Genomic DNA, 27,124 nt, shown 5'->3' with positions numbered 1-27,124 from the left:
AGGAGGAATTCATAAAATATTACATGGATTGACTGCCTGGACATTGTGTGCTTTTTGACCAAAATTGAATGTATCTGCAAATATAATTCTGCCAATACAAATTCACCCCAAAGAATTGTGTGTGCGTGCATGTGAGTTTGTGCGTGAGAGTGTGTACATGCTTGGTAAAGTGTGAGTGTGATGGTGTATAAGCCTGTGAGAGTATTGAGGGGAGGAGGAACGTGTGTGTGTGTGTGTCGGAGCATATGTGTGAGAGGTATTAATACAAGCAAGGGGTTGCATTTTGCTAAAACAAGGAAGGGCAGCACTTGTCCAGATAATGATAGGGCCCTGGGTCATGTTATAGAACAGACAGACATGGGGAGGGTGGTGTTCAGGTACATGGTTCTTTGGAAGTTGCATCACAGGTAGCCAGGGCAGTTAAGAAGGCATTTAGCAGCATAGCATTCATTGTTCACCCCATTGAGTATCGGGGTTGGGACATCATGTTGAGGTTGTACAGGATGTTGGTGAGGCCACTTGCAGAGGACTGAGTACAGTTCTGGTGGCCCTGTAATAGGAAGAATACTATCAGAGAGGGTTTAATAAAGATTTACCAGGATGTTGTAAGGACTGGAGGGTTTGAGTTATAAGGAGAGAGGCTGGGACTTTATTCACTGGAGCACAAGAATGTAGTTTAAATGCAGAGCTTTTCTAAGAAAAATGTCAGTCTGACTCAACATTGGGACACAGACAGAATTCACACCGATTGTCTCTACTTATAAATAGAGCAACGTCTCTTTGAAATGTAGATTCATTTAGATATAACTGTGTGATTTTACATATGAAGATATCCCTTTGAATGTGCTCACATCCCTTTGAAATATAATCTTGTCCATTTAAACCTCTTTATTTGCAGATTCGTGCACTTTGTGTCTTTCACTGTGTCTTACATTTGCACACACACACACCATGGGTGCTGGGGGAAAAATAAGCACTACCGTAGTGAGGTGGGGGGGTTAAGAAAAAAAATAATAAGCAATGGATTCCAGCATAAAAAAATGCAGATATGACGCCGTTCCGTTCGATGTCGGAATATCTGTTTAAATTGAGCCGTGAGCTTTCCCAATGTAGACAGGGCTCCTCGAAACGTGGCAGTGTCCCCGCCCCCCGCAGCTGCAGAGTGAGACAGGAGAGTTTGTTTTTGTGAATGAACAGTTGTAGCGCGAGGTGGCTGTGACTTGGTGACGGTGAGGCCCCACGGCCCCGCCCATCCCTCCCCCGGCCCCGCCCATCACCCCCCCCCCCCGGCCCCGCCCATCACCCCCCCCGGCCCCGCCCATCTCCCACGTGCAGACGTCACGCGGGGGTGAAGGCGGTTGGGAGGAGAGTCGCTCGAGCGAGGAAGCGGCGGCCGTTAGGAAAATGGCGCCGTGTGCCCCCCCCGGGGTCATACCCCCGTCACTGGGCACCGCCGCCTTCCTGGGGCAGCTGCTGGGTCACGGGCCACAACCGGAAGCGGCAGAGACAGGCCACTATAAATGCCGGAGGAAACATCACAGAAGCGCTTCACAGGAGGCTCCCAAGCACTGCTGGTGCAGGCTTAAAAGACCAAATGGCCGACTCCTGTTCCCAATTCTGACAGGCTCCCAGGTCATTTCCTCTGCTCTGAAGCTCTTCAACCATGTTGTGCTACATTGGGGAGACTGGGCGCCTCCTAGCAGAGCGCTTTAGGGAACATCTCCCAGACACCCGCACCAATCAACCAAACCGCCCCGTGGCCCAACATTTCAACTCCCCCTCCCACTCTGCCGAGGACATGGAGGTCCTGGGCCTCCTTCACCGCCGCTCCCTCACCACCAGACGCCTGGAGGAAGAACGTCTCATCTTCCGCTTCGGAACACTTCAACCCCAGGGCATCAATGTGGACTTCAACAGCTTCCTCATTTCCCCTTCCCCCACCTCATCCTAGTTTCAAACTTCCAGCTCAGTAACTGTCTCCTTGACTTGTCCGGACTTGTCCGACCTGCCTATCTCCTTTTCCACCTCTCCACTCCACCCTCTCCTTGACCGATCACCTTCATCTCCTCCCCCACTCACCCATGGCGGGGGGGGGGGGGAGGGTATGGGTGGGATACTGTTCAGAGGGCCAGAGTGAAATAGATGGGCTGAATGGCCTGCTTCCACCTTGTCGGAATTCGATGACCCTCCCCACAAAGGAGCATTTTATCTGCATCTATCCTGTCAAGCCCCTTTCAGAAATCTACTGGTTTCGATAAAGGTATACAGCACAGAAACAGACACTTCGGTCCAATTTGTCCATGTTGACCAGGATTCCAATCTAAACCAGTCCCACTTGCCTGCATTTGGCCCATATCCCTCTAAACCTTTCTACTCATGTATCCATCCGAATGCTGTTTCAATGTTGTCACTGTACCTGCATCTACCACATCCTCAGCAAGTTCATTCCACATGCAATTCACCCTCTTTCAAAATATTGCCCCGCCGGTTTCTTTTAAATCTCTCTCCTTATATTTAAGTAAAAATGCCCCCCCCCTCCCCCTCCCCCTCCCCCTCCCCCTCCCTAGTTTTGAGTTCCCCAGCGCTGGATTGTTCTATGTTCTAAACTTAGTGCAGGAGGCTGAAAGAAATGAGCAGCTTTAAAACAAAAACCTCTTGGAGCTCAAAGCTTTCAATGAGAGTCTGAGCCCGGCGGTAAGTTCAGGTAACCTTTATTGCAAACCAACTTTGTTACAGCTTCAGATCCCCCCAGCAAAAAGGCAGAGAAAAAGCAGTTGCTTTTTGAACCCCACACCTCCCCTCCTCCTCACCCCCCCCACCCTGTCTTTACTATTGGGTAAAAACAATGACTGCAGATGCTGGAAACCAGATTCGGGATTAGTGGTGCTGGAAGAGCACAGCAGTTCAGGCAGCATCCAAGTAGCTTCGAAATCGACGTTTCGGGCAAAAGCCCTTCATCAGGAATAAAGGCAGAGAGCCTGAAGCGTGGAGAGACTAGTGAGAGGAGGGTGGGGGAGTGGAGAAAATAGCATAGAGTACAATAGGCGAGTGGGGGAGGGGATGAAGGTGATAGGTCAAGGCGGAGGGTGGAGTGGATAGGTGGAAAAGAAAATAGAAAGTTAGGACAAGTCAGGGGGACAGTGCTGAGCTGGAAGTTTGGAACTAGGGTGAGGTGGGGGAAGAGGAAATGAGGAAACTGTTGAAGTCCACATCGATGCCTTGGGGTTGAAGTGTTCCGAGGCAGAAGATGAGGCGTTCTTCCTCCAGGCGTCTGGTGGTGAGGGAAGGGCGGTTGAAATGTTGGGCCATAGGGCGGTGTGGTTGATTGGTGCAGGTGTCCTGGAGATGTTCCCTAAAGCGCTCTGGTAGGAGGCACCCAGTCTTCCTAATGGGTTGTGGGGGGGGGGCGGGGGGTGGACCTAACCAAGTAGATATGCAAGGCGGAAAAGGGGTGGGGAGGGAAATATATCCCTGGTGGTGGGGTCTTTTTGGAGGTGGCGGAAATGTCGGCAGACGATTTGGTTTATGCGAAGGTTGGTAGGGTGGAAGGTGAGCACCAGGGGCGTTCTGTCCTTGTTACGGTTGGAGGAGTGGGGTCTGAGGGCAGGAGTGCGGGATGTGGACGAGATGCCTTGGAGGGCACCTTTAACCACGTGGGAAGGGAAATTGCGGTCTCTAAAGAAGGGGGGCATCTGGTGTGTTCTGTGGTGGAACTGGTCCTCCTGGGAGCAGATCCGGCGGGAGCGGAGGAATTGGGAATACGGGATGGCATTTTTGCAAGAGGTAGTGTGGGAAGAGGTGTAATCCAGGTAGCTGTGGGAGTCGGTGGGTTTGTAGAAAATGTCGGTGTCAAGTCGGTCATCATTAATGGAGATGGAGAGGTCGAGGAAGGGGAGGGAGGTGTCAGAGATGGTCCAGTTAACTTTAAGGTCATGGTGGAATGTGTTGGTGAAGTTGCTGAATTGCTCAACCTCCTCGCGGGAGCACGAGGTGGTGCCAATGCAGTCATCAATGTAGCGGAAGAAGAGGTGGGGAGTGGTGCCGGTGTAATTACAGAAGATCAACTGTTCTACGTAGCCAACAAAGAGACAAACATAGCTGGGGCCCATACGTGTGCCCATGGGCTACCCCTTTGGTCTGGAGGAAGTGGGAGGATTCGAAGGAGAAATTGTTAAGGGTGAGGACCAGTTTAGCCAAATGAATGAGAGTGTCGGTGGAAGGGTACTGTTGGGGACGTCTGGAGAGGAAAAAACGGAGGGCTTGGAGGCCCTGGACATTGCGGATGGAGGTGTAGAGGGATTGGATATCCATGGTGAAGATGAGGTGTTGGGGGCCGGGGAAACGGAAGTCTTGGAGGAGGTGGAGGGCGTGGGTGGTGTCTCGAACGTATGTGGGGAGTTTCTGGACTAGGGGGAATAGGACAGTGTTGAGGTAGGTAGAGATGAGTTCAGTGGGGCAGGAGCACGCTGAGACAATGGGTCAGCCAGGGTGGTCAGGCTTGTGGATCTTGGGAAGGAGGTAGAACCGGGCAGTGCGGGGTTCCCGGACTGAGGTTGGAAGCTGTGGTTGGGAGATCTCCTGAGGTGATGAGGTTCTGTATGGTCTGGGAGATGATGGGTTGGTGATGGGGGTTGGGTCATGGTCGAGGGGGCAGTAGGAAGAGGTGTCTTCGAGTTGGCGTTTGGCTTCAGCGGCGTAGAGGTCAGTGCGCCAGACTCCCACTGCGCCCCCTTTATCCGCTGGCTTAATGGTGAGGTCAGGATTGGAGCAGAGGGATTGGAGGGCTGCGCGTTGTGAGGGTGAGAGGTTGGAGTGGGGGAGGGTGGGTAGACAGGTTGAGGCGGTTAATGTCCCGGCGGCAGTTGGAAATGAAGAGGTCGAGGGCAGGTAATAGGCCAGCGCGGGGTGTCCAGGTGGATGCAGTGTGTTGGAGGTGGGTGAAGGGGTCCTCGGAAGGTGGGCGGGAGTCCAGATTGTGAAAGTAAGCTCGGAGGCGGAGGAAGTGTTCGACATCACGGCGTGTATTAAATTCATTGATGCGTGGACGGAGGGGGATGAAGATGAGTCCTTTGCTGAGGACTAATCGTTCATCCTCAGTGAGGGGGAGGTCTGGGGGGATGGTGAAAACGCGGCATGGCTGGGAGCTGGGATCTGGTGTGGGTGTGGAGCTGGGAGTGGGGGCGGAGCCGGTAACTGGAGTGGGTGTGATGGTGGGGGGGAATGGGGGGTGGAGTCATGAGCTGGGGTGGTGTTCCCCTCAGGGTTCTGTAGGCCAGGAATGGTGACGGTGGGATCTGTGGGGGGCATGTCAGCAGAATGCAGGTGAGTGGCGTTGGTGGGGGTGGAAGTGGGGGTGACCACAGCAGTAAGGGTGGCGGAAGTCACTGAGCGTGTGACATCAGCGATGATGTGAGGGGCAGAAATGATGTCACATGTGATGCATGAGGAATTGTGAGGGGCGGAAGTGGCTGTGGGAGTAGCCATGATGGGGGCGGAAGTGACATCAATCAGCGTGGGGGCGGCAGCTGCACCAGCCGCATGGCTAATGGCGTCCGAGCAATTTCAGAGGCCGGGGGAATCTTCTGGAATGTTTGAGGAGCGCTGGTTATGGAGGTGGGTGGATAAAGGTTTGTTGTACTTACAGTTTTTGATGTTTAAGATGGAGTTGAAATACTGTTTGTTGAGAGTATGAATTCTCCTGAGGATGTAGTACAGAGGGGGTCCTTTGTAATTCTGAGAGAGTGTGGCCCTCAGCTGAGGCAGGGCTGACTGGAGAGAGGTTAGGTGACGGCGCATTGCTGCAAGCGTGGAGCGGAGGATCCTGAAGGAGAACCGTTGCTGGTGTTTTTGAATCTGTAGTCTGTACTGTTTGTCCTGTTCGGATCCGAACTCTGCTGGTTTAAAGGTGGTCCAGAGTCTGTGTAGGATGAGTTGGTTACGGAGGCAGGCACTGAGGAAGCGAATGGGGCTGTGGTAGCGAGTCTGTTTCAGGATATGGTTGAAGAGCCTCAGGGCAGAGGAAATGACCTGGGAGTTGCAGTGGGAGAGGGACTCCCTGAGATTCTTGTAGAGAGAGAGGAGGAAAACTTCTTCAAGGCAGGCATCCTTGCAAGAGGATCCGCTGTAGGGTTAAAATCAACGAGGTAAAAACAAGGACTGCAGATGCTGGAGACCAGATTCTAGAATCACACAACTCCAGGTTGGAGTCCAACAGGCTTCTTTGGAAGCAGTAACTTTTGGAGTGCTGCCTCATCATCAGGTGGTTGTGGAGGATAAGATCCTGAGACACAATTTAGAGCAAAACATTCCAGCGTCCTGCCACTGAAATGGTATATTCAACAAACCTAGATTGTTAAGTCTTCCACCTTTTCAAATAGGTTGCAGGTCTCATTACAATGTGAATCCCAGAATCGAGATAACAAGGTTTGATAGCAAAAGCTCACATCTCAGCTCATTAAAGGTGTGAGGTCAGAGTCGGCCTGTATCCCAATCTTGAGTCAGACTGGTTCTGTTTCCAAAGTCAAAGTTACAAGCTATTACCTGTATTGACTGCCTGCACACACCACACCTCCCCTGTCCCACCTCCCTCACTGTCTTCACTATTGGCGAGCACCAAGTTGTCCCTTTGTAATTGGATCCTTGGTACATCCGTAACCCGGAGGAAGTATTGCCTCACTCAGCAATTTTAACCCATACCCTGTCTCCAAGTAAGTGTCTCCCTGCTCATTTGCCAGGAAGGGGCAGTGTAGAGTCAACCAGACTGCTGTGGGTCTGGAGTCAGGTGTAGGCCAGACCGGGTAAAGGATGCAGCTGGAACGACTGAGTGAATCCTTTCCCACAATGGCGGTTCCCTTCCCTAACAAGGGACAGAGGGAATCAGATGGGGGCTTTCTCCCCCGCACCACCCCCTCCCTGAAACGGTCTCATCGTCAGATTCCGAACTCCACATTTCTGACCGAATACCAATTCTGCCATCTGTCGTGGCGGGATTCAAACCCGGGACTCCCCAGAAACAGGTCCACAGTTCAATTGATATTGGCACTCGGCCGTCACTCCTTCAATCCCCCTGCGATGGCACGTGAACTCGCTGGTGCTTCCGCAGGTGGGAGGAGTAGGTGAAGCCCTTCCCGCACTGAGAGCAGGTGAAGGGCCTTTCCCCGGTGTGGATCCGCTGGTGGGCCAGCAGGTTGGAGGAGCTGGTGAAGCCCTTCCCGCACTGAGAGCAGGTGACTGGCTTCTCCCCGGTGTGGACCCACTGGTGGGTCAGCAGGGAGGAGACCTGGGCAAAGCCCTTGCCACACTCGGGGCAGCTGAAGGGCCTCTCCCCCGTGTGGACACGCTGGTGGTTCCGCAGGTTGGAGGAGCAGGTGAAGCCCTTCCCGCACTCGGGGCAGCTGAAGGGCCTCTCCCCGGTGTGGATCCGCTGGTGGGTCAGCAGGTTGCAGGAAGTGCTGAAGCCCTTCCCGCACTCGGGGCAGCTGAAGGGCCTCTCCCCCGTGTGGATACGCTGGTGGATCAGCAGGTGGGAGGTATACCTGAAGCCCTTCCCGCACTGAGAGCAGGTGAATGGCCTCTCTCCTGTGTGGATCCGCTGGTGGGTCAGCAGGTGGGAGGATGTGCCGAAGGCCTTCCCGCACTCGGGACAGCGGAAGGGCCTTTCCCCCGTGTGGATCCGCTGGTGGGCCTGCAGGTTAGAGGAATGTCTGAAGGCCTTTCCGCAGACAGGGCAGGGGAATGGCCTCTCCCCGGTGTGACTGCGCCGATGAGTCTCCAGGGCAGACGGGAAATGGTAGCCTTTCCCACAGTCGCCACACTTCCACGGTTCCTCCACAGGGCGGGATTCCTCAGGTTTCTCCATGGCCACAGCTTCAGCTGCACACAAACACGTGTGGAGCCCCTCCCTGCCGTGAAGTCCCCTTCCCAGGCCGTATAACTGTTTCAGGCTCCACACACAGTGCGCTGTAACAGTGGGGTCTCTCGTCCAGTCCCACTGATGCTGAAAACTTCCTCAAAGAGGAACCAAAAAGCGTTGATCCCTCTCACAGAAATCACAGTCAAAAATCGTTGTGGTCCTGATGGATTGAGAGACTGTCAGACATTGACATCAAAGTGAGGACTGCAGACACTGGAGAGTCAGTCAAAAAATGTGGCGCTGGAAAAGCACAGCAGGTCAGGTAGTATCCGAGGAGCAGAAGACTCAATGTTTCGGGAATAAGCCCTTCATCCATTGATTTTGAAACTTCAGTCTTCAGATTTTCAAATACTCTGCAAAAAGAGATTACAAAAGTCATCACTATCCGTGCAGGGTAGAAATTCAGAACAAGCAATTCTACTTTCTGTGGAATATTCTTTTGTTGTTCCACAAAACTGAAAGTACCATCCCACTCTCCGTTCCCCTCTGTTCTCACTCCACTCTAACTAATTCTCCTGAAGGTGCTGATTCAGGATCTTCCAGGGCCAGAAAAAGCAAAAACATCAAGACTGACATCTCTCTGAATTTTGGATACCTCCACCTGAAAGTTAATATCTTTCACAACACTGGGATCCTGCTGAGAGTGAGCAGGTCTGATTTTGGGAAGCATAAAAAAAAAGTGTGTCAATTCAGGGTGAACCTGCAATGCAGCTTCTTGAGGAAGGACCAGACACAAAATGGTTAATGACCCCGAGAAGGTGAAGCAAAATGAGACATCAAGGCATTAACACCGACACACTTCAGTCAAACTCTTCTGCTCCCAGTCAGGGCAAAACATGCTCTGAAAGTCCAGCCTTCACAACCACACTTCTGCTTTCACTGAAGACAATTAGAGTCACGCAGCACGGAAACAGACCCTTTGGCCCAACCTGCCCAGATATCCTAAATTAATCTAGTCACGTTTGCCATCACTTGGCCCCTATATGGGCCGGGTGCTGACAGCTGGGACGAAATTGGGTTGGCTCTCTTGTCAGCAAGGACGAGTTGGACCGAAGGGTCTGTTTCTGTGCTGTACATCTCTATGACTCCAGTCACATTTGTAGGTAATATTAACGGAGAACTCTGTTCCCAGCTTTGTATTTGTCGGCAACTGCATGGTACTTATCATCCTCAGGCGGCCGGCCTTGTTGAATGTTTTAACCAGACTCACGACTAAACTTGCCAAATTAATGGCAGAGTCTGGCCCCTCCTGTTTATGTTAATCCCTGTGGCCTTATTCCAGATGCGATCCATGTCTGCGGGCAAGACACGACTGTCTCCAGCTGAGAGTCTCTCTGGTCACCCCCTCCGTACCCTTTGGAACGATTCAGCTCCCTTCTCAGTCCACGTCCACCACGTGACCGAAGCAATGATTGGTTATGTTCTTGTTCTAATGAATGTTATGTGTGCCTTTTACTCCCAGGAGCGTGCGGCCTACAGCGATGTTCCCTCCCTTTCAGCCTCGTCACGGGTAGACCCTGGTTCGTTGGTGCTCGTCAAGGACTGGACTGGCAAAGGTCTCCAACCTCATTGGGATGGCCCCTTCCAGGTTTTACTTCCCACCCCTCCGTCGGCCAAAGTTGCTGGGCGCTCAGCTTGGGTCCAACGGCACCATTGTAAATTGATTGACCGCACCAATCAAAAGGGGGAAAGACGAGGAGAGAATACTGGAATCTGAACAAAAGGAGTGGACCCTGTCCATTTGGGTTTTTGAATCCTGCTGTTGTTCTAATGTTAATCTTATTACAGATACTTGAACTAAGAGGAGGGACATGTGGGGGATCACTTATCTCCTCACCTTTCTGATCACGTACAACATCCTGATGGGGAAAGGCTCTAAGTATGGATGGGACCGGGAATGATCAGAGGTTATCCACCACCCATACTGAGGAGATGTCGTCCAGTGCACCGGACCAGACCCCTTTGACGTGTGGAACGTGATGAAGATTGATTATTGTAATGGACTCTTACATCAGAAAGACCAGATGGTCCATCTGGACAGTAGAAATCAGGGGGAGTTACCATGGCGTTACCGAACCTGTCTTTTTGATCTTACCTGCAGACGCAAGCCTAGTGAGGATAAAAATGATCAACCCTGTCATTATGGTAAATATTTCAAGGGCGCCCAGGAACACCATCCCTTTTTGTAGGACGGGCCGACTCGAGAAAAGGGAAGCCTGATAGGGGAAACTCCTCAATCCACAAGGAACTTATTTATACAGGCCCACAGAACGCTCTTCACCCCAGAGGCAGTAGTATGTTACTCCTCTCTATCGGGAGATGACTTACTTGCCCCGTCCCCAGTCCCCGATTCCATTCTATTTGTCAGACTCCCTACTGCTGATCCTGTGAAGAGAAATATCACTTTCCAATACCTCCGGTCTGTGTATACAAACAGCTGGTGTAACACTGCCTGGGGTACAGCAGGCCTTATGTGGCACATAGACCTGGAATGGAACCCTTCCCTTGTGCATTTAACATAGAACATAGAAGAATACAGCGCAGTACAGGCCCTTCGGCCCTCGATGTTGCGCCGATCAAAGCCCACCTAACCTACACTAACCCACTATCCTCCATATACCTATCCAATGCCCGCTTAAATACCCATAAAGAGGGAGAGTCCACTACTGCTACTGGCAGGGCATTCCATGAACTTACGACTCGCTGAGTGAAGAACCTACCCCTAACATCAGTCCTATATCTACCCCCCCCTTAATTTAAAGCTATGCCCCCTTGTAATCGCTGACTCCATACGTGGAAAAAGGTTCTCACTGTCAACCCTATCTAACCCCCTAATCATCTTGTACACCTCTATCAAGTCACCCCTAAACCTTCTTTTCTCCAATGAAAACAACCCCAAGTGCCTCAGCCTTTCCTCATAGGATCTTCCTACCATACCAGGCAACATCCTGGTAAACTTCCTCTGCACCTGTTCCAGTGCCTCCACATCCTTCCTATAGTATGGCGACCAAAACTGCACACAATATTCCAGATGTGGCCGCACCAGAGTCTTATACAACTGCAGCATGACCTCAGGACTGCGGAACTCAATTCCTCTACCAATAAAAGCCAGTACGCCATATGCCTTCTTCACTGCACTATTTACCTGGGTGGCAACTCTCAGAGATCTGTGTACATGGACACCAAGATCCCTCTGCTCTTCCACACTACCAAGTAGTCTACCATTAGCCCAGTAATCCATCTTTTTATTACTCCTACCAAAGTGAATCACCTCACACTTAGCTACATTGAACTCCATTTGCCACCTTTCTGCCCAGCTCTGCAGCTTCTCTATATCCCGCTGTAACCTGCCACATCCTTCCTCACTGTCTACAACTCCTCCGACTTTCGTATCATCCGCAAACTTGCTCACCCAACCTTCTAACCCTTCCTCCAGGTCATTTATAAAAATGACAAACAGCAATGGTCCCAAAACAGATCCTTGCGGATTTATAGGCCTTTTCTCTTTTCAGAACCTGATACTGTCACCAAGACCATGTACAATAGAGCGAAGGGAGAGCCCAACGGGAACAGCATTCTGAGGACCATTGTCTCCCATACACTGCAAGTGCTCGAGTCACTTGGCCCATTTTTTACAGCGCTCAAGCGACTCCTCTTGCAAAACGTTGACCCTATACTCCTGTAGACCTGACCAGACCCCCTGCTGTAACATTTCAGTAACCTCTTTTGACAAACTCTCCCTAATATACACCAAACCAGACTATTATTTCTTCAGCTAAGGTAAAGCTACCAATTTCCTTGTCCTGGATGGCAAAGATGTCTCTCATAACGTCACTACCGGAGCCCTTGTTCCCACAACAGTACCTTGTCCAGGCCAGTGGACAAGTCGATGGAATCTCCATCTGCGGAGGATGCAGCGGTCACTCCCAGCCAACCTTGCTCCAACTGGAAGGATCCCAATGGACTGGGTGACAATACAGGACACCCGATAGGCTGGGGAATCCAGAGTACCCTGAGGTTGGAAGGATCGGCAGGGGTGACAAGTCAACAGAAACGCAATTCCCTCTTTTGTGGCCTGACCATTTGAGGAAATAAGAGTAAAGAGGCTCTGGAACAGAGTAAACTGGGATTATCAGACCTGTGTCTTTACTCTATGCAGAATCGATATGCCTTAGACTATATACTCGCCCGGGAGGGTGAGGTCTGCACCATTGTCCAAGATAAACGCACTATGGGCATTCCCAATCTCACTAGCAATATGACTAAGATACAAGAAGAGATTCAAGTAGTCCGTGACAGAATGACTGAAGGGACCAGTTGGGGAAACTGCAGATTGGGCTGATAGTACAATTGGCTTATCAATTTAGCTATGTCTGTTTGTCGGTATTGGTATTGTTAGGTATTTAATTGCTAGGCTTATGAGGACCCTTAGTGATATAGATTTGCCCCAGAAGATGCTCCTTTTACGATCTGATGGCTCACCCACATGTGTCAATGGTGATGATAAATATGACCAGATGAGCTGTGAAGATGGTAGTGCCTCTCTACAGGATGTTGATGGCTGGACCACCTTGAAGGGCATTCGTTTGGACTAGCCTTCTCTTTCAGTGATCGCGGTGCAATCAAAGGGAGGAATGAGGGTGTGGGCATCTGGGTGATGAAGTCTATAGCCTTAAAACTTGTCTTTAAACATTCAGACTAAAATGTAATGCTGAATCATTGAATACATTTACTGCACTAGAAAATAAACAGGCAGGAAGGCTCAGAATGAGGAGAGAACTTAAAGCTAGGGATACCTGGGCTCACCAAGTGATAACAGGATGCTGTAAGGCAATTAAGAACGTTTGCCTCAGCATCGGTGAATCTGTGTGAACAGGACACCAAGTGATAACATTCACAGCCGTTCCCTTGTGAGACCATTTTAGTGCTGAGACTGTTGAAACCCGTAGAAAATTAACTCTTAGTGCTTATCTGCAATGGATTGAATTGAATTGCATTTTGGGGCTTTATGATGAGAGATTTTTATTCCAGGCTTCCAAAGAGAATGATTTCCAGGACAAACCAAGAGTGAGGCTTTACAGGTCTGAGTTCTCAAAGGATTCCCTGGGCCACCTCAAATCTCCACTTTAACATGGGAGGTAGGACAAAATAGCTTCTGCTTGGCTAACTCGGTGGGACTGAGTCAGGCAGATACGACTCAGAACAAACAAGAATCCACAGACGGATGTAAATCCAGTGAAAAAAATTGCAAATGCAGAAGTAACAAATCTGAACCTAACCATCAATCGCAGAAGTAACGTTTAATCCTAACCACCAGACAGGACAAATACGATCCCAAGAACAGGTTGTCTACAAGAGATTATGATAGATTAGATTAGATTCCCTACAGTTTGGAAACAGGCCCTTCGGCCCAACCAGTCCACACTGACCCTCTGAAGAGTAACCCACCCAGAACCATTTTCCCTCTGACTAATGCACCTAACACTATGGGCAATTTAGCATGGCCAATCCACCTGACCTGCACATCTTTGGACTCTGGGAGGAAACCGGAGCACCCGGAGGAAACCCACGCAGACACAGGGAGAATGTGCAAACTCCACACAGACGGTCACCCAAGGCTGGAATCGAACCTGGGACCCTGGTGCTGTGAGGCAGCAGTAGCTAACCACTGAGCCACCGTGCTGCCCTAGGCTAAGTCAAAAATGCACGAGGCCTGCGGGATCTGATTGGTTGTTACTATGTGATCATGCTCAATGTCTGACACTGAACAATGTACATAAGTTCTATCCAAACTCTGTAAAAGTCGGCGGATTCTTTTGGCACTCTAGGAGTACTCATCGGTGGCTCAGTGGTTAGCACTGCTGCCTCACAACACCAGGGTCCCAGGTTCGATTCCAGCCTCGGGGGGCTGGCTGTGTGGAGTTTGCACAATCTCCCCGTGTCTGCGTGGGTTTCCTCCCACAATCCAAAGATGTGCAGGTTTGGTGAATTGGCCATGCTAAACTGCTCGTAATGTTAGGTGAATTAGTTAGAGGGAGATGGGTCTGGGTGGGCTACTCTTCAGAGGGTCGGTGTGGACTGGTTGGGCCGAAGGGCCTGTTTCCACACTGTTGGGAATCTAATCTAATCCTTCTGGGCTGATCAGAGTCTACCGACCCGGTCTTATCATAGAATAAACTATTGCTTGTATGATTGACAAAGAGTCATTTCCAGGTGTGTTTATTGACCAATCCCAGAAATCCAAAGATCCGGACAGCGGTCCAGATCAGAACAACCAGATAGGAAATGGTTAATGTCCCCAGGATGTGGGGAGCAAAATAAGACACCAAGGCGTTAACACCAACACCAGGGAGAACCTGAACATACAGACGTGACAAACATTAGTGGCAAGCCAGAATCACAGATGTACAGCACAGAAACAGTCCCTTCAGTCCTTGCTGACCAGATATCCTAAATCAATCTAGTCCCACTTGCCAGCACTTGGCCCATGTCCCTCTAAATGTTTCCCAACATATACCCATCCAGATACCTTTTAAAGGTTATAATTGTAGCCACCACTTCCTCTGGCAGCTCATTCTTTACACACAACACCCTCTGTACATAGGAGTTTCTCCTTAGGTTTCTTTTAAATCTCACCCTAAACCAATGAGCAATCCCAGATCAAAGATCCAAAAATGTGCAGGTTAGGTGAATTGGCCATGCTAAATTGCCCGTAGTGTTAGGTGAAGGGGTAAATGTAGGAGTATGGGTTTGGGTGGTATACGCTTCGGCGGGTCGGTATGGACTTGTTGGGCCGAAGGGCCTGTTTCCACACTGTAAGTAATCTAATCTAATCTAATCTAAAAAAGATCTTGTCTGTTTACCCTCGCCATGTCCCACATTATTTATACAAGGTTGTAGGGTCACCCCTGTGGGATATAGGTAAAGCAGTGTTACTTCTGCAACCATAATTGCTTCTGCAAAGTAAATGAACTAACACCAGGGTATAATTGTTTCAGCTAACAGTGGAGTTAACAAGAATGAAAGCTATGTGAAGGAAATATATAATTGCTTTTGTATTAGCTAAAATGTGCATACATGAAATGCGCCTGCAAACAATGGTAGATGTTACAGACAAACAGATAAAGGTGCTGTGAGGGGAGGGGGTGTAGATTAAACTAGATGTGCTCGTACAAACAGTTATAACCATCTGTTTCCTGCTTCTGCAAAAACAAAAAACCCACACAATCAAGGAGGTCAGAAGGCTCAGTGTCGCCCCAGGGCCGCGGGCGGGGGGACGGTGGGACGGGGCGGGCAGGCGGGGCGGGGCAGGGGGGGCGAGGGATTGAGAGATAAATTTCAGGTTGTCCGGTATATGGTGATTTTAAAGAATATCAAGGGTCTTTTAAGAAATTACTTGTAGCTGACCACAAAAAAAGGGCAGCGGGGCATTTCGTAATAAGCTCATAGTTTGTAGGTCTGGTTTTTCCACTATCAAGATAGTAAAGGATAATCTCAGAAGTCAGACGGTTAGATAAGATAAGAGGAACTGGATAAAATAACAGGAAGGCTGGAACGAACAAGGACAGCCAAATAAGGCAGATTTAAAGAAAAACAAGCCAGATCATTAATAAGTATGATAGGCTTAGGCTTGGGTGCAGGGAATTACCAAATGAAGGAATAACGGGCACAAGTAATAACTAAATAAAGGGATAGAATGAAATAAACACTTATGATCGGTTTATTGCTCAGTGTAGGGGTGCCGAGAGAGCCCTCAGAAAAGTATAAAAAGCTCTGTATTTTACTGTCGGATATGTTTCTCTTCATACAGACATCCATCTTGCAAGATGTTCGAATAAATGTGCTGCTTCAGAACTCTTTGACTCAGACTGAAAATTATTAATTAAGTGGGGTTCGTTTCTCAGTGCACTATGGATAATTTAGCATGGCCAATCCACCACAACCTGCACATCCCTGGGCACTATGGGTAATCTAGCATGGCCAATCCACCACAACCTGCGCATCCCTGGGCATTATGGGTAATTTAGCATGGCCAATCCACCCTAACCTACACATCCCTGGGCACTATGGGTAATCTCGCATGGCCAATCCATCACAACCTGCACATCCCTGGGCACTATGGGTAATTCAACATGGCCACTCCACTTTTGATTAGAGTGGTGCTGGAAAAGCACAGCAGTTCAGGCAGCATCCGAGGAGCAGGAAAATGGACGTTTCAGGCAAAAACCCTTCATCAGGAATAGAGCCTGCAGGGTGGTGAGATAAATGAGAGGAGGATGGGGGTGGGGAGAAAGTAGCATAGAGTACAATAGGTGAATGGGGGTAGGGATGCAGGGGATAGGTCAGGGAGGAGGGTGGGGAAGGTAGCAAAGAGTACAATGGGTGAATGGGGGAGGGGATAGGTCAGGGAGGAGGGTGGGGAAGGTAGCAAAGAGTATTGAAGAGTAAGGAATTCTGTTTTGAAAGCCTGACCTTGCAGCTGCAGGCTGTCTCTACTCCTCAGGCCATCATACTGTGCTGCTTCATAGAATGATGGGATTGGTTCTCTCTGTCCCTTATCAGTAATTAGAGCCGAGCTGAACCTGCAGTATAAGATAACATTCAGTTTTGTAGACATGAAGAAATGTAGGTCTGGACAATGTATGTGAACCTTACGACTGCCCCTCAGTTGCATAATTAATGGAGAGTGGGGCTTGTGTTTTACATAAAACATGTAACATTCTTTATTTTATTGGATTACGTCAGACTTTATTTTGAACTAACGTATTCCCCATGGCAACGAATAAAGCTAGTTAATTGCTCAAGGTCTCCTCTCCTGACTACTTTACTTTAAACGATTTGACACACGAGTTACTTTGCTCCAACAGTACGAATAGAAGGGAGAGAGAATTCCTCAAGTATGGCACTATCAGAATCCTGGGACAGCCCTATTTCTGGTTTACTTCCTAATGAACAAACATTAAGCATTTATTTATTTCTGATTTTGTTTCATTTTTCTTGTTTGATTCCCTGCTGTGACTACACTCTGTATCTGGAATGGTGACAGGCTGAGATTGTGGGTTGGCTTTCGATTGACTGAATGTTTTCTTGTTCTGGAAGCTGTAAAAGAGGCATGAAAGCTTCAGCAGAAGTCCAGCAAAGGTGAGGATAGACCAACATCTTACTCTGTGGGAACAGGGAGATCAGAGGACAGAGAAATCAGGCCATAAATCCGAGCTTACACCAGACTACCCTGTGATCAGTGCTTTGATTAGCAGTGCCAACCCTCTGCCTTTACCTCGCTTCCTATCTGACTACACCTCAATATTCAGGATCCAATCCTTGCCATCCTGAAGCCATGTCTCTGTAAGCAGTCTCAGACCATAATTATTCACTTCAGTGTGTGCAGTTAATTCATTCACTTTTGTTACAATGCGGCACACATTCAGACACACCATGTATCGTTTCAATTTTTGTGATCTTTAGTATCCAGTTTCGATTGCTGGTACATTTACTCTCCTTGTCCCTTTCTATTGTTCTCTGATGTTCATTTTCCACATCACTACACTGCTCACTGGCCTTGATTTGGATTGGCCATGCTAAATTGGCCACAGTGCCCAGGGATGTGCAGGTTAGGTGGGTTAGCCATGGGAGATGCAGGGTTATAGTTTCATAGTAATAGAAGCAGGAGTAGGCCATTTGGCCCTTCCAGCCTGCTCCACCATTCATTACGATCAGGGCTGATCTATCCATTGTCTGAGCTCCTCCTCCCTGCATTGTCCCAACTACCCTTCATTCCCAGACTCAACAGAGACACTCGGTCTTGCAGCTGTACTGTTACCTGATAAACAAATTCTTTCCTTGCATGGGATTATCTTTCTCTTTGCAAGGACCTATTGCACACATCAGCTACTAACCAACACTGTCCAGACACTACGTGACTGGGCAAAGTGCCTCAGTTTGCTCAATTTCCTGCAATTAACAGTTTGCTAATTGTTAAATGATTGTAACTTAGAAAATCACACAACTCTGTTTCTCGTCAGAGTGACTTGTGACCATTAGGTTGACTTGGCTCTCCCCGTGAGCTCCGAATAAACAGTCAATAACCCAAGGTTTGTGTGTCATGATTACTTATCTAATACTTATTGGACTACTACGAGCAAGTCACCCACAGCATAATCCACTTCCATCCCCAACATGGATCAAGACACCATCCTTTTTTGCCAGACAAGTAACTGTATCAAGCTCAGGAAACAAAGCCTGTCAAACATTAACAGGCACAGATCTAGACCAACCTTTTCCAGAGTCTGTCCCTTCACCTCGATTGACTTTCTTTTTCCCCTCAGCTCCTACAAACCAACAGCTGAACCCAAGGATGAGAAAAGAAATGGGAAAGAGGGCGAGAAAAGAGAGTGCGGTCCTCCCAGATGTTAAACAGAGGAAGGAAGTTACAGTCTGGACTGAAGCTCAATCTTCATTCAGAGAGAGAGGAGCAACAGCAACTTCAGAAGCTCATGGTCGACCTTCCGCATTCAGACAGTGGCGGAGGTTCTGATTGGCAGGAGGACCAGGCCCCTTCCGGTCCTAGAGGGTTTCCCAAAGATTGGTCTCCCCGTCCATCAGAACGACGAGGGGAGGGGCCCTATGTCGATCCCACACATGCGCACCATGAACACTGCTCACGGCCGATAGAGCAGTATGTCGATCGCATGGGATTGTGGGTACTAAAATAGCCATTAAAGAGATGAAATCAAGACTCCCATATGCCTTCTTAACCGTCCTTTTTCATGTATTGGGGACGTACACGTCAAGAGCTAATCTTTAATCGATTTTCAATTGATAGACTGAGTGAAACACTACAGGTGTTCAACTCTCTATTTCCAGTTCAGTGTCAGTATATCGCTCTTTATCTGTCCTCAAATAAGGACCGAATCAAAGCCCGACGTCTGTTCCACCTGAACGTTGATTTTTGTTTAGTTTGCAGGTTCCAACCCTCCGTTTCAATCATTTATTAAAAGTTATTCGTGTTACATGGGCTTCGCTGGCTGGCCAGCATTTAGTTCCCCTTGAGAAGGTGATGGTAACCTTCTGTGGTCCACACGCTGTACGGTGACCCACAATGTCCTGAGGGAGATTTTCCAGGATTTAGACCCAGCAACATTGAAGGAACAGCAATGTGTTTCCAAGTCAACAGGTTGTGTTCCCAAGCATCTGTTGCCTTGGTCCTTCTAGATGGAAGTGGTTGTTGGTTTGGAAGGTATTTTCTAAGTATCTTTGGTGAATTTCTGTGTTGCATCTTGTAGATCGTACACAATACTGCTTCTGAACAATGGGACAGAGGGAATGGATGTATGAGGAGATGGTGCCAATCAAGCAGGCGACTTTGTCCTGGATGGTGTCAAGCTTTTTGGATGCTGTTGAAGCTGCACCCATCCAAGCTGGTGCGAGAGTATTCCATTACACTGCTGACTTGTGCCTTGTAGAAGATGGACAGAGTTTGGGGAGTCAGGAGGCGAGTTACTCGCCATAGTATTCCTGACCTGTTGCCTGCTCTTGTTGCCATTGTGTCTGTGATTAGTCTAGCTGAGTTTCTGGTCAATGGTAAACCCCAAGAACATTGATAGTGGGATGTTTCGTGACAGTAACACTGTTGAATATCACGGGGCAGTGGTCAGATTATCTCTTTTGGGGATGAGTCATTGTTTGGGATTGGCATGGCAGATATGTTACTTGCCATTCATCAGCCCATTGGATATTGTTAAGATCTTGTTGCATTTCAAACTGAACTGCTTCAGTTTGTGAGGAGTTGTGAATCATGCTCAACATTGTGCAATTATTGGCGAATATCACCACCTCTGACCTTATGATGAAGATGGTTGAGCCTCAGACACTATCCTATGAATTCCTGCAGAGTTGTCCTGGAACTGAGATGACTGACCTCCAACAACCATAGCCATCTCTCTATATGCCAGGTATACCTTAACAATTATGACACACAAACAATATTTCAAAACTAATTGAAGGAATACATATGAGACACCCCTCTTTTTGATTAGATTCCCTATAGTGTGGAAACAGGCTTTTCGGCCTACCCCGTCCACACCGACCCTCTGAAATGTAACCCACCCAGACCCATTTACCCCTGGCTAATGCACCTAACACCATGGGCAACTTAGCATGGCTAATTCACCTGACCTGCACATCTTTGGACTGTGGGTGGAAACTGCAGCACCCAGAGGAAACCCATGCAGATACAGGGAGAATGTGCAAACTCCACACAGGCAATCGCCCGAGGCTGGAATCAAAACTGGCACCCTGATGCTGTGGGGCAGCAATGCTAACCACGCAGCTCCCCCTTGTCCATTCCCCCTGACACCCACAGCTCCCCCTGTCCATTCCACCCACTGTCCATTCCCCCCGACATTCTCTCTCTCTGTCCATTCTCTCTTCACCCCCAGCTTCGTTTCTATTCTCCCTCTATAATCCGAACACCCTGTCCATTCTCTCTCACACAACCCTCTGCACCCCTGTCGTTTCTTTCCCCACCCTCTGCCTCCTGACTAGTCCTTCTATCAAACCTCTGCCCCCATCTATTCTCTCTCCACCCCACCCTCTGCCCCCCATCTATTCTCTCTCCACCCCACCCCCTGCCCCCATCTATTCTCTCTCCACCCCACCCTCTGCCCCCATCTATTCTCTCTCCACCCCACCCTCTGCCCCCATCTATTCTCTCTCACCCCACCCTCTGTCCCATGTCCATTCTTCCAGCCCCCACCATCCAATCTCTCTCGCTCATCCCACTATTTGCCACCCCCCGCGTCATTCTCTCTCCCCTGTTGTGGGGAAAAACACCAGGCTCGGAGTCAGAATTGGGGTTCAATGACAGAATTCATCATGACAGGGCTCCGGGGAGAGAAAGACACCAACAGCACAGTGAGACTTCTCTCGACCCGGAGCACACGTCAAGAGACTTTTATACATTTTGTGATACAATCGGTCAGGGATGAGATTATTGTCTTTGTAACATGATTTGTTTATGGTAATCCTTGTAGAATCGTTGATAGTTGATACAATCATTGTCAGTTCCAACACAACCTTTGTTAATTTCCGCACAGTCGTTGTCAGTTTCAGTGCAGACATTGTCCATTTCAATGTCTGCATGGAAATCCATTGTTGTTGTAATGGGCGCTAATTGCTCTCCCTGAGAAGGAGGATTCCTGCAGCCCTGGCTATTACCATTTGGTATTGAGTCTGTATCATGCTGTTGGCACTTCTATAAGAGGTGTTGGCTGGACGCAGACACTTCGGCGGGCAGTGTTCATTACTCATGAATATTCTCTCCCCACCCGCCTTAAACTAATCACTGGGTTGTGAGTCCATTGTGCTAACATTCTGGTGGCCCCAGGCAGTGTCTGTATCTGCTCTGCTGTTTCTCTCCATATTGTGATCCAGCGGCCATCTTGTCCGTCAAGTTGGCCAACTGATGGCTCAGTGACCATCTTGTGTGTCTGTGTGCCTAGTATCACCCTGCCCTGTGCCATCTCCCACTTCTCCGCCACGCCCATTCTCTCTCCCCCGCTCAATCTCTCTATCAACCCCACCCATTCTCTCTCTCTCTGTACCCCCTAGTCTCTCTCTACCCCCACCCCCTGCCCCCCGTCCATTTTCTCTCTCTCTGTCCCCCATCCTTTCGGTCTCTTTTCTCCCCAGCCCCCACCACACCGTCCTTTCTCGAGCCTCGAACCATCTTTGACCGCTGTATCAAGCCCTTCAAAGGACAGAGAGAGAAAGAGGGAGATAATGGATAGTAATGACTCTACCTGGGAGTCGGGAGGGGTGAGAAATGGCTGATCTTCTAAATTGAGAATACCTAAAATGATTTTTGCAAGGTTTGTAGCTCAGGTTGAGGTTTAAGGTGTAGGTTTGCTCGCTGAGCTGTAGGTTTGATATCCAGACGTTTAATTACCTGGTGATGAAACCAGCGTCTGTGCAAAAAGGTTGCCCCTCAGAAATCTTTCCCCTCTCACCCTAAACCCGTGCCCTCCATATCTGGACTCGCGAAACGTGGGGAAAAGACAGACAAAAGTTGAGTAGCCAGACAGAATGCAAAAACAATAAAATGTCGAATCACAGGGAAACACAAATTGTAGCTCGACCCCTTTTTTGTCCTACTGGCATTTGGACTCTTAAAATCTGACAGGAACACCAGCACCCCTAGTGAGCACACTGCGCATGTTTCCCGGTGTCAGTTACGCAGTGCACATGCCCACCGGTGTCAGCTAAACACTGGGCATGCTCATCGCTTTCCGCAAAAAAAAAGGCGCGCGACCTTCCTTTGATGGCCCAATAGGGAACCGTGGAGGACCAGAACAAAACTGGTCCTCCTGCCAATCAGAGCCACCCCATTGTCTGAATGCGGAAGTTGGACCATGAGTTTCTGAAGCTGCTCCTCCTGCTCCTCTCTTTCTGAATCAACATTGAGCTTCACTCAGACCGCAAATTCCTTCCTCTGTCTCAGATCTGTGAGTACCGCACTCTCTTTTCTCGCCCCCTTTGCCATTTCTACTTTTTTCCGGAGTTCAATTGTTGACTTACACCAACTGAAAGGAAAGGGATTGAACCCAGGGAGGGGACGGACTATGGAAAAGTGATCGAGGTCTGTGTTTCAATTGGCAAAATAGACAGGCAGTAGGCTGGAAGGACACAGCAAATCAGGCAGCATCAAGAGGTGTAGAAGTCGATAATTCGGGTGTAACCCTTCTTCAGGACTGGGGCTGGGGGCTGGGGGCTGGGGGCTGGGGCTAAAGTGGGGAGAGGTGAAGATAGGGAGAGGGTCCGGCCTGATTAATCATTGGGTGGAAGAAATCAGGTTGGTGACAGGAAGGAGTGGTAGTGAGAGGCACGGGGCTGAGAAGGGAGTCGGGGGATGGAAAGGGAGGTTATTTGAAATTGGAGAACTTGATGTTGGGTCCTGCAGGCTGTAGGCTGCCCGGGTGGAAGATGGGGTTTGTTCCCTAATTTGCAGTTTGGTTTGTTGTGGCAATAGAGGAAGGCTAAGATGTTCTTGTCAGAAAGGGAGTGGGAAGGGGAATTAAAATCGATGGTGACTGGGAGGTCCGGACGGCATCTACGGACCCGGCTGTGATGCTCACCAATCCGTTCCCCAAGTTTACGCTCAGTCTCCCCGAAGTAGAGAAGACCACAATTTACAAACACGTGGCAAATGCTGTATCTCAATGTGAAGTTATAGTCTTTGCTATGGAAAGAAAAAGCAGAAAGACAGTGTATTATTTAAATGGTGATACTTTGGGATGTGGAGAAAGTGAGAACTGCAGATGCTTGAGATCAGAGGCAAAGTGTGGTGCTAGAAAAAGGCAGTAGGTCAGGCAACATCTGAGGACCTTGAGAGTCGACATTTCGGTCCCGAGCACTTCATCAGGAATGATGTGTGGATGGACAAAGGGTCTGATTCTGTGCTGTATGACTCGAATCATCTTCGGGGAGAGCAGAAGGGTGATTGTGAAGGTTGGAGTTTAAGAGGAGCTTTCAAAGATGTTTGCCCTTAATGGGAGCAGAAGTTACAATGAAATCTTGCATTTGTGAGACAGCAACTGAGTGAGTGAGTAAATCCGAGGTTTTGGTGCAAAGTGGGAATTCGTTGCACTGTGAGGATGAAGCCCTACCTATTGAGTCATTTCTGCTGGTGAATGAAACCAGGCTCAAGATTAGGAGGAGTAAATTTAGGACAGGGATGAGGAGGAACTGCTTTTCCTGGAGTGTAGTGAATCTATGGAATTCTCTGCCCCAGGAAGCAGTGGAGGCAGCTTCATTAAGTATATTCAAGACACAGTTGGATGGGTTTTTGCATGGTAGGGGAATTAAAGGTAGTTGGGACAATGCAAGGAAGAGGATCTCAGATGATGAATAGATTAGCCATGATCTTAATGAATGGCGGAGCAGGTTGGACGGGCCAAATGGCCTTCTCCTGCTTCTATCACTATGTAACTGTAACCCTGCATTTCCCACAGCTAACCCACCTAACCTGCACATCCGTCATCATTATAGGCAATTTAGCATGGCCAATCCAAATCAAGGCCGGTGAGCAGTGAGGTGATGTGGGAAATGAATATTAGAGAAAGGGACAAGGAGAGTAAATGTACCAGCAATCAAAACTGGATTCTAAAGATCACAAAAACTGAAACGGTGAGTCTGAATGTGTGCTGCATTGTAACAAAATTGAATGAATTAACTGCACACATTGAAGTGAATAATTATGGTCTGAGACTCCTTACAGAGACATGGCTTCAGGATGGCAAGGATTAGATTCTGTATATTGAGGGTGTTGTCTAATGGGAAGCTTGGTAAAGGTAAAGGGTTGGCACTGCTAACCTGCAACCCATTTGAAAAGATGAAAGACTTAACAATCCAGGTTTGTTCAATGGATCATTTCAGTGACAGGACACTGTCGTGTTTTTCTATAAATTCTGTGTCTTATGATCTTATTCTCCATAACCACTTGATGAAGGAACAGTGCTCCAAAAGTGAGTGCTTCTAAATAAACCTGTTGGACTATAATGTGGTGTTGTGATTTTTAAATTTGTCCAGTTTAGGGGGGGAAATTGCTCTGCTAAATTACCCATAGTGCCCAGGGATGTGCAGGTTAGGGTGTGATAGTCAGGGAGTAGAGCAACAGGTGAAGGGGAATAGATGTGGGTGGGTTCCCCTTTGGAGGGTCAGTGTGGACTCGTCGGGCCGAGTGGCCTGCTTCCACACCGTGGGGATTCTGTGAAGGGAAGGAATTCCTGCAAACTGTGGAGGGCGGTGCAGGCTAGCCAGCCGGCCGGCCGCGCCCCACCCCTTCCTCGCCCCTTTTCCCATTCCCTACCCCACCCTGATCCATTGAAGGCGTCACAACGCGGAAGTGGCCCTGTCAGTTTGCATGAGACTCCCTCCCTCTGGGCAATTCTTCGTCCTGGGAGTGTGTGGGGGGGAATCTGTTCACTTGTGGCAACTGGAGTGAATCCAAGGAGGCAGCAGACTCTGCAAACTCAGGTATGTGTCTTAATTACCCGGGAGAGGAGGGACAGAAGGATGGGGTGGAGCTGTTTTCCCCATCGCGCCAGAGTCTGAGACTTTTATAAAATCATGAGGATGGGACAATCCCGAACTGGAGGGTCATAGATTCAGGGTGAGGGCGGGGGGGGGAGATGTAAAAGAGACCTCGGGCAACTTTTTCATGAAGAGGGTGGTGCGTTTATGGAATGAGCTGCCAGAGGAAGTGGTGGGGGGTGGTACAATTCCAACAGTTGAAAGACAACTGGATGGGTGGATGAATACAAAGGGTTCAGAAGGAGAGGGGCCAAGTGGTGGTAAATGCAACTGGAGTCATAGAGATGTACAGCACAGAAACAGACCCTGACTGGGAGCAGAAGAGTTTGACTGAAGTGTATTGGTGTTAATGCCTTGATGTCTCATTTTGCTCCCACCTTCCCGGGGTCATTAACCATTTTGTGTCTGGTCCTTCCTCAAGAAGCTGCATTGCAGGTTCACCCTGAATTGACACACTATTTTTTTGCTTCCCAAAATCAGACCTGCTCACTCTCAGCAGGATCCCAGTGTTGTGAAAGATATTAACTTTCAGGTGGAGGTATCCAAAATTCACAGAGATGTCAGTCTTGATGTTTTTGGTTTTCTGCCCCTGTAAGATCCTGAATCAGCACCTTCAGGGGAATTAGTTAGAGTGGAGTGAGAACAGAGGGGAAGGGAGAGTGGGATGGTGCTTTCAATTTTGTGGAACAACAAAAGAACAGAATATTCTGCAGAAAGTAGAATTGCTTGTTCAGAATTTCTACCCTACACTGATAGTGATAATTTTTGTAATCCCTTTTTACAGAGTATTTGAAGATCTGAAGTTGGAAGATTCAAAATCAACAGATGAAAGTCTTATGCCCAAATCATTGACTCTCCTGCTCCTCGGATGCTGCCTGACCTGCTGTGATTTTCCAGCGCCACACTTTCTGACTCTGACTCTCCAGTGTCTGCAGTCCTCACTTTGACGTCAATGTCTGACAGTCACTCAATCCATCGGGACCGCAACGGTTTTCAACTCTGATTCTGTGAGAAGGAGCAAAGCTTTTTGGTTCCTGTTTGCGTATGTTTTCAGCATCAGTGGGACTGGATGAGAGACCCTACTGTTGCAGCGCACTGAGTGTGGAGCCTGAAACAGTTATACGGACTGGGAAGAGGAATTGACGGAAGGGAGGGGCTGTATGCGTGTTTGTGTGTAACTGAAACTTTAGTCATGGATAAACCGGAGAAATCCCACCTTTTGGAGAAACGATGGAAGTGTGATGACTGCGGGAAAAGCTTCTGTTTCCCATCTACCCTGGACTCTCATCGGCGCAGCCACACCGGGGAGAGGCCGTCCCCCTGCCCCGAGTGCGGGAAGGCCTTCAGCAATTCCTCCGCCCTGCTGACCCACGAACGGGTTCACACAGGGGAGAGGCCCTTCAGCTGCCCAGAGTGCGGGAAGTGCTTTACCCAGGTCTCCACCCTGCTGACCCACCAACGGGTCCACACGGGGGAGAGGCCGTTCACCTGCTGTCAGTGCAAGAAGGCTTACACCTGCTCCTCCGGCCTGCGGAGGCACCAGCGAGTTCACCTGGAGGGGAATTGAAACTGTGATGGCCAAGTTGCATCCTTTCCCCGGTCTGGCCTACACATGACTCCATGTCCACAACAGTGTGGTTGACGCTACACTGCCCCACCCCTCCTCGCTCGGCAAATGAGAGGGGAGAAACTTACTTGGGGACAGAGTATGGATTGAAATTGCTGAGTGAGGAGGCAACACATCCTCCTGGTTACAGCTGTACCAAGGATCCAATTACAAAGGGACGACTGGGTGCTAACCAATAGTAAAGAACTTGGGGGGGTGGTGGAGTGTATGTACTTTGACCTTGAGCTGTTTAAAAAGCAGCTACTTTTTCTCTGCCTTTTTGCAGGGGGATCTGAAGATGTAACAAAGTTGGGTTGGATCAGACTGGTTCTATTTCCAAAGTAGGAATTTATAAAATATTACATGGATTGACTGCCTGCAGTTTCGCACTTTTTGAGCAAAGTAGAATGTGTCTGCAAACATAATTCTGCCAATTCAAATTCAGAGTTATTTGTGTGTGTGCATGTGAGTTTGTGTGCATGCTTGGTAAAGAGTATAAGCCTGTGAGAGTGTTGGGG

At 49.0% G+C, this 27,124-nt stretch overlaps 3 protein-coding genes and 1 long non-coding RNA gene across 3 annotated transcripts in view; 2 read left to right on the top strand and 2 right to left on the bottom strand.

Moving 5' to 3' along the window:
* Window positions 1-27,124, bottom strand: part of LOC140460757 (uncharacterized) — a 216,668-nt gene that overhangs the window by 127,041 nt on the left and 62,503 nt on the right. The window lies entirely within an intron of this gene.
* The window catches only part of LOC140460736 (uncharacterized), a 247,628-nt gene that overhangs the window by 190,734 nt on the left and 29,770 nt on the right, over window positions 1-27,124 (top strand).
* LOC140460769 (uncharacterized) lies at window positions 2,695-8,262 on the bottom strand. The gene has a single exon (XM_072555447.1). It carries the CDS (start codon window positions 7,856-7,858, stop codon window positions 7,058-7,060), a length of 801 nt encoding a protein of 266 aa, XP_072411548.1. The 5' UTR covers window positions 7,859-8,262; the 3' UTR covers window positions 2,695-7,057.
* LOC140460814 (uncharacterized) lies at window positions 22,241-26,946 on the top strand. The gene is made up of 3 exons (XR_011954354.1): window positions 22,241-22,413; window positions 23,957-24,094; window positions 25,785-26,946. It is a non-coding gene; the product is annotated as an uncharacterized lncRNA (long non-coding RNA).

Source organism: Chiloscyllium punctatum, chromosome 36, assembly GCF_047496795.1.
Source record: "Chiloscyllium punctatum isolate Juve2018m chromosome 36, sChiPun1.3, whole genome shotgun sequence".
Taxonomy (NCBI): domain Eukaryota; kingdom Metazoa; phylum Chordata; class Chondrichthyes; order Orectolobiformes; family Hemiscylliidae; genus Chiloscyllium; species Chiloscyllium punctatum.
This window is presented reverse-complemented; position numbering and strand designations above follow the sequence as displayed.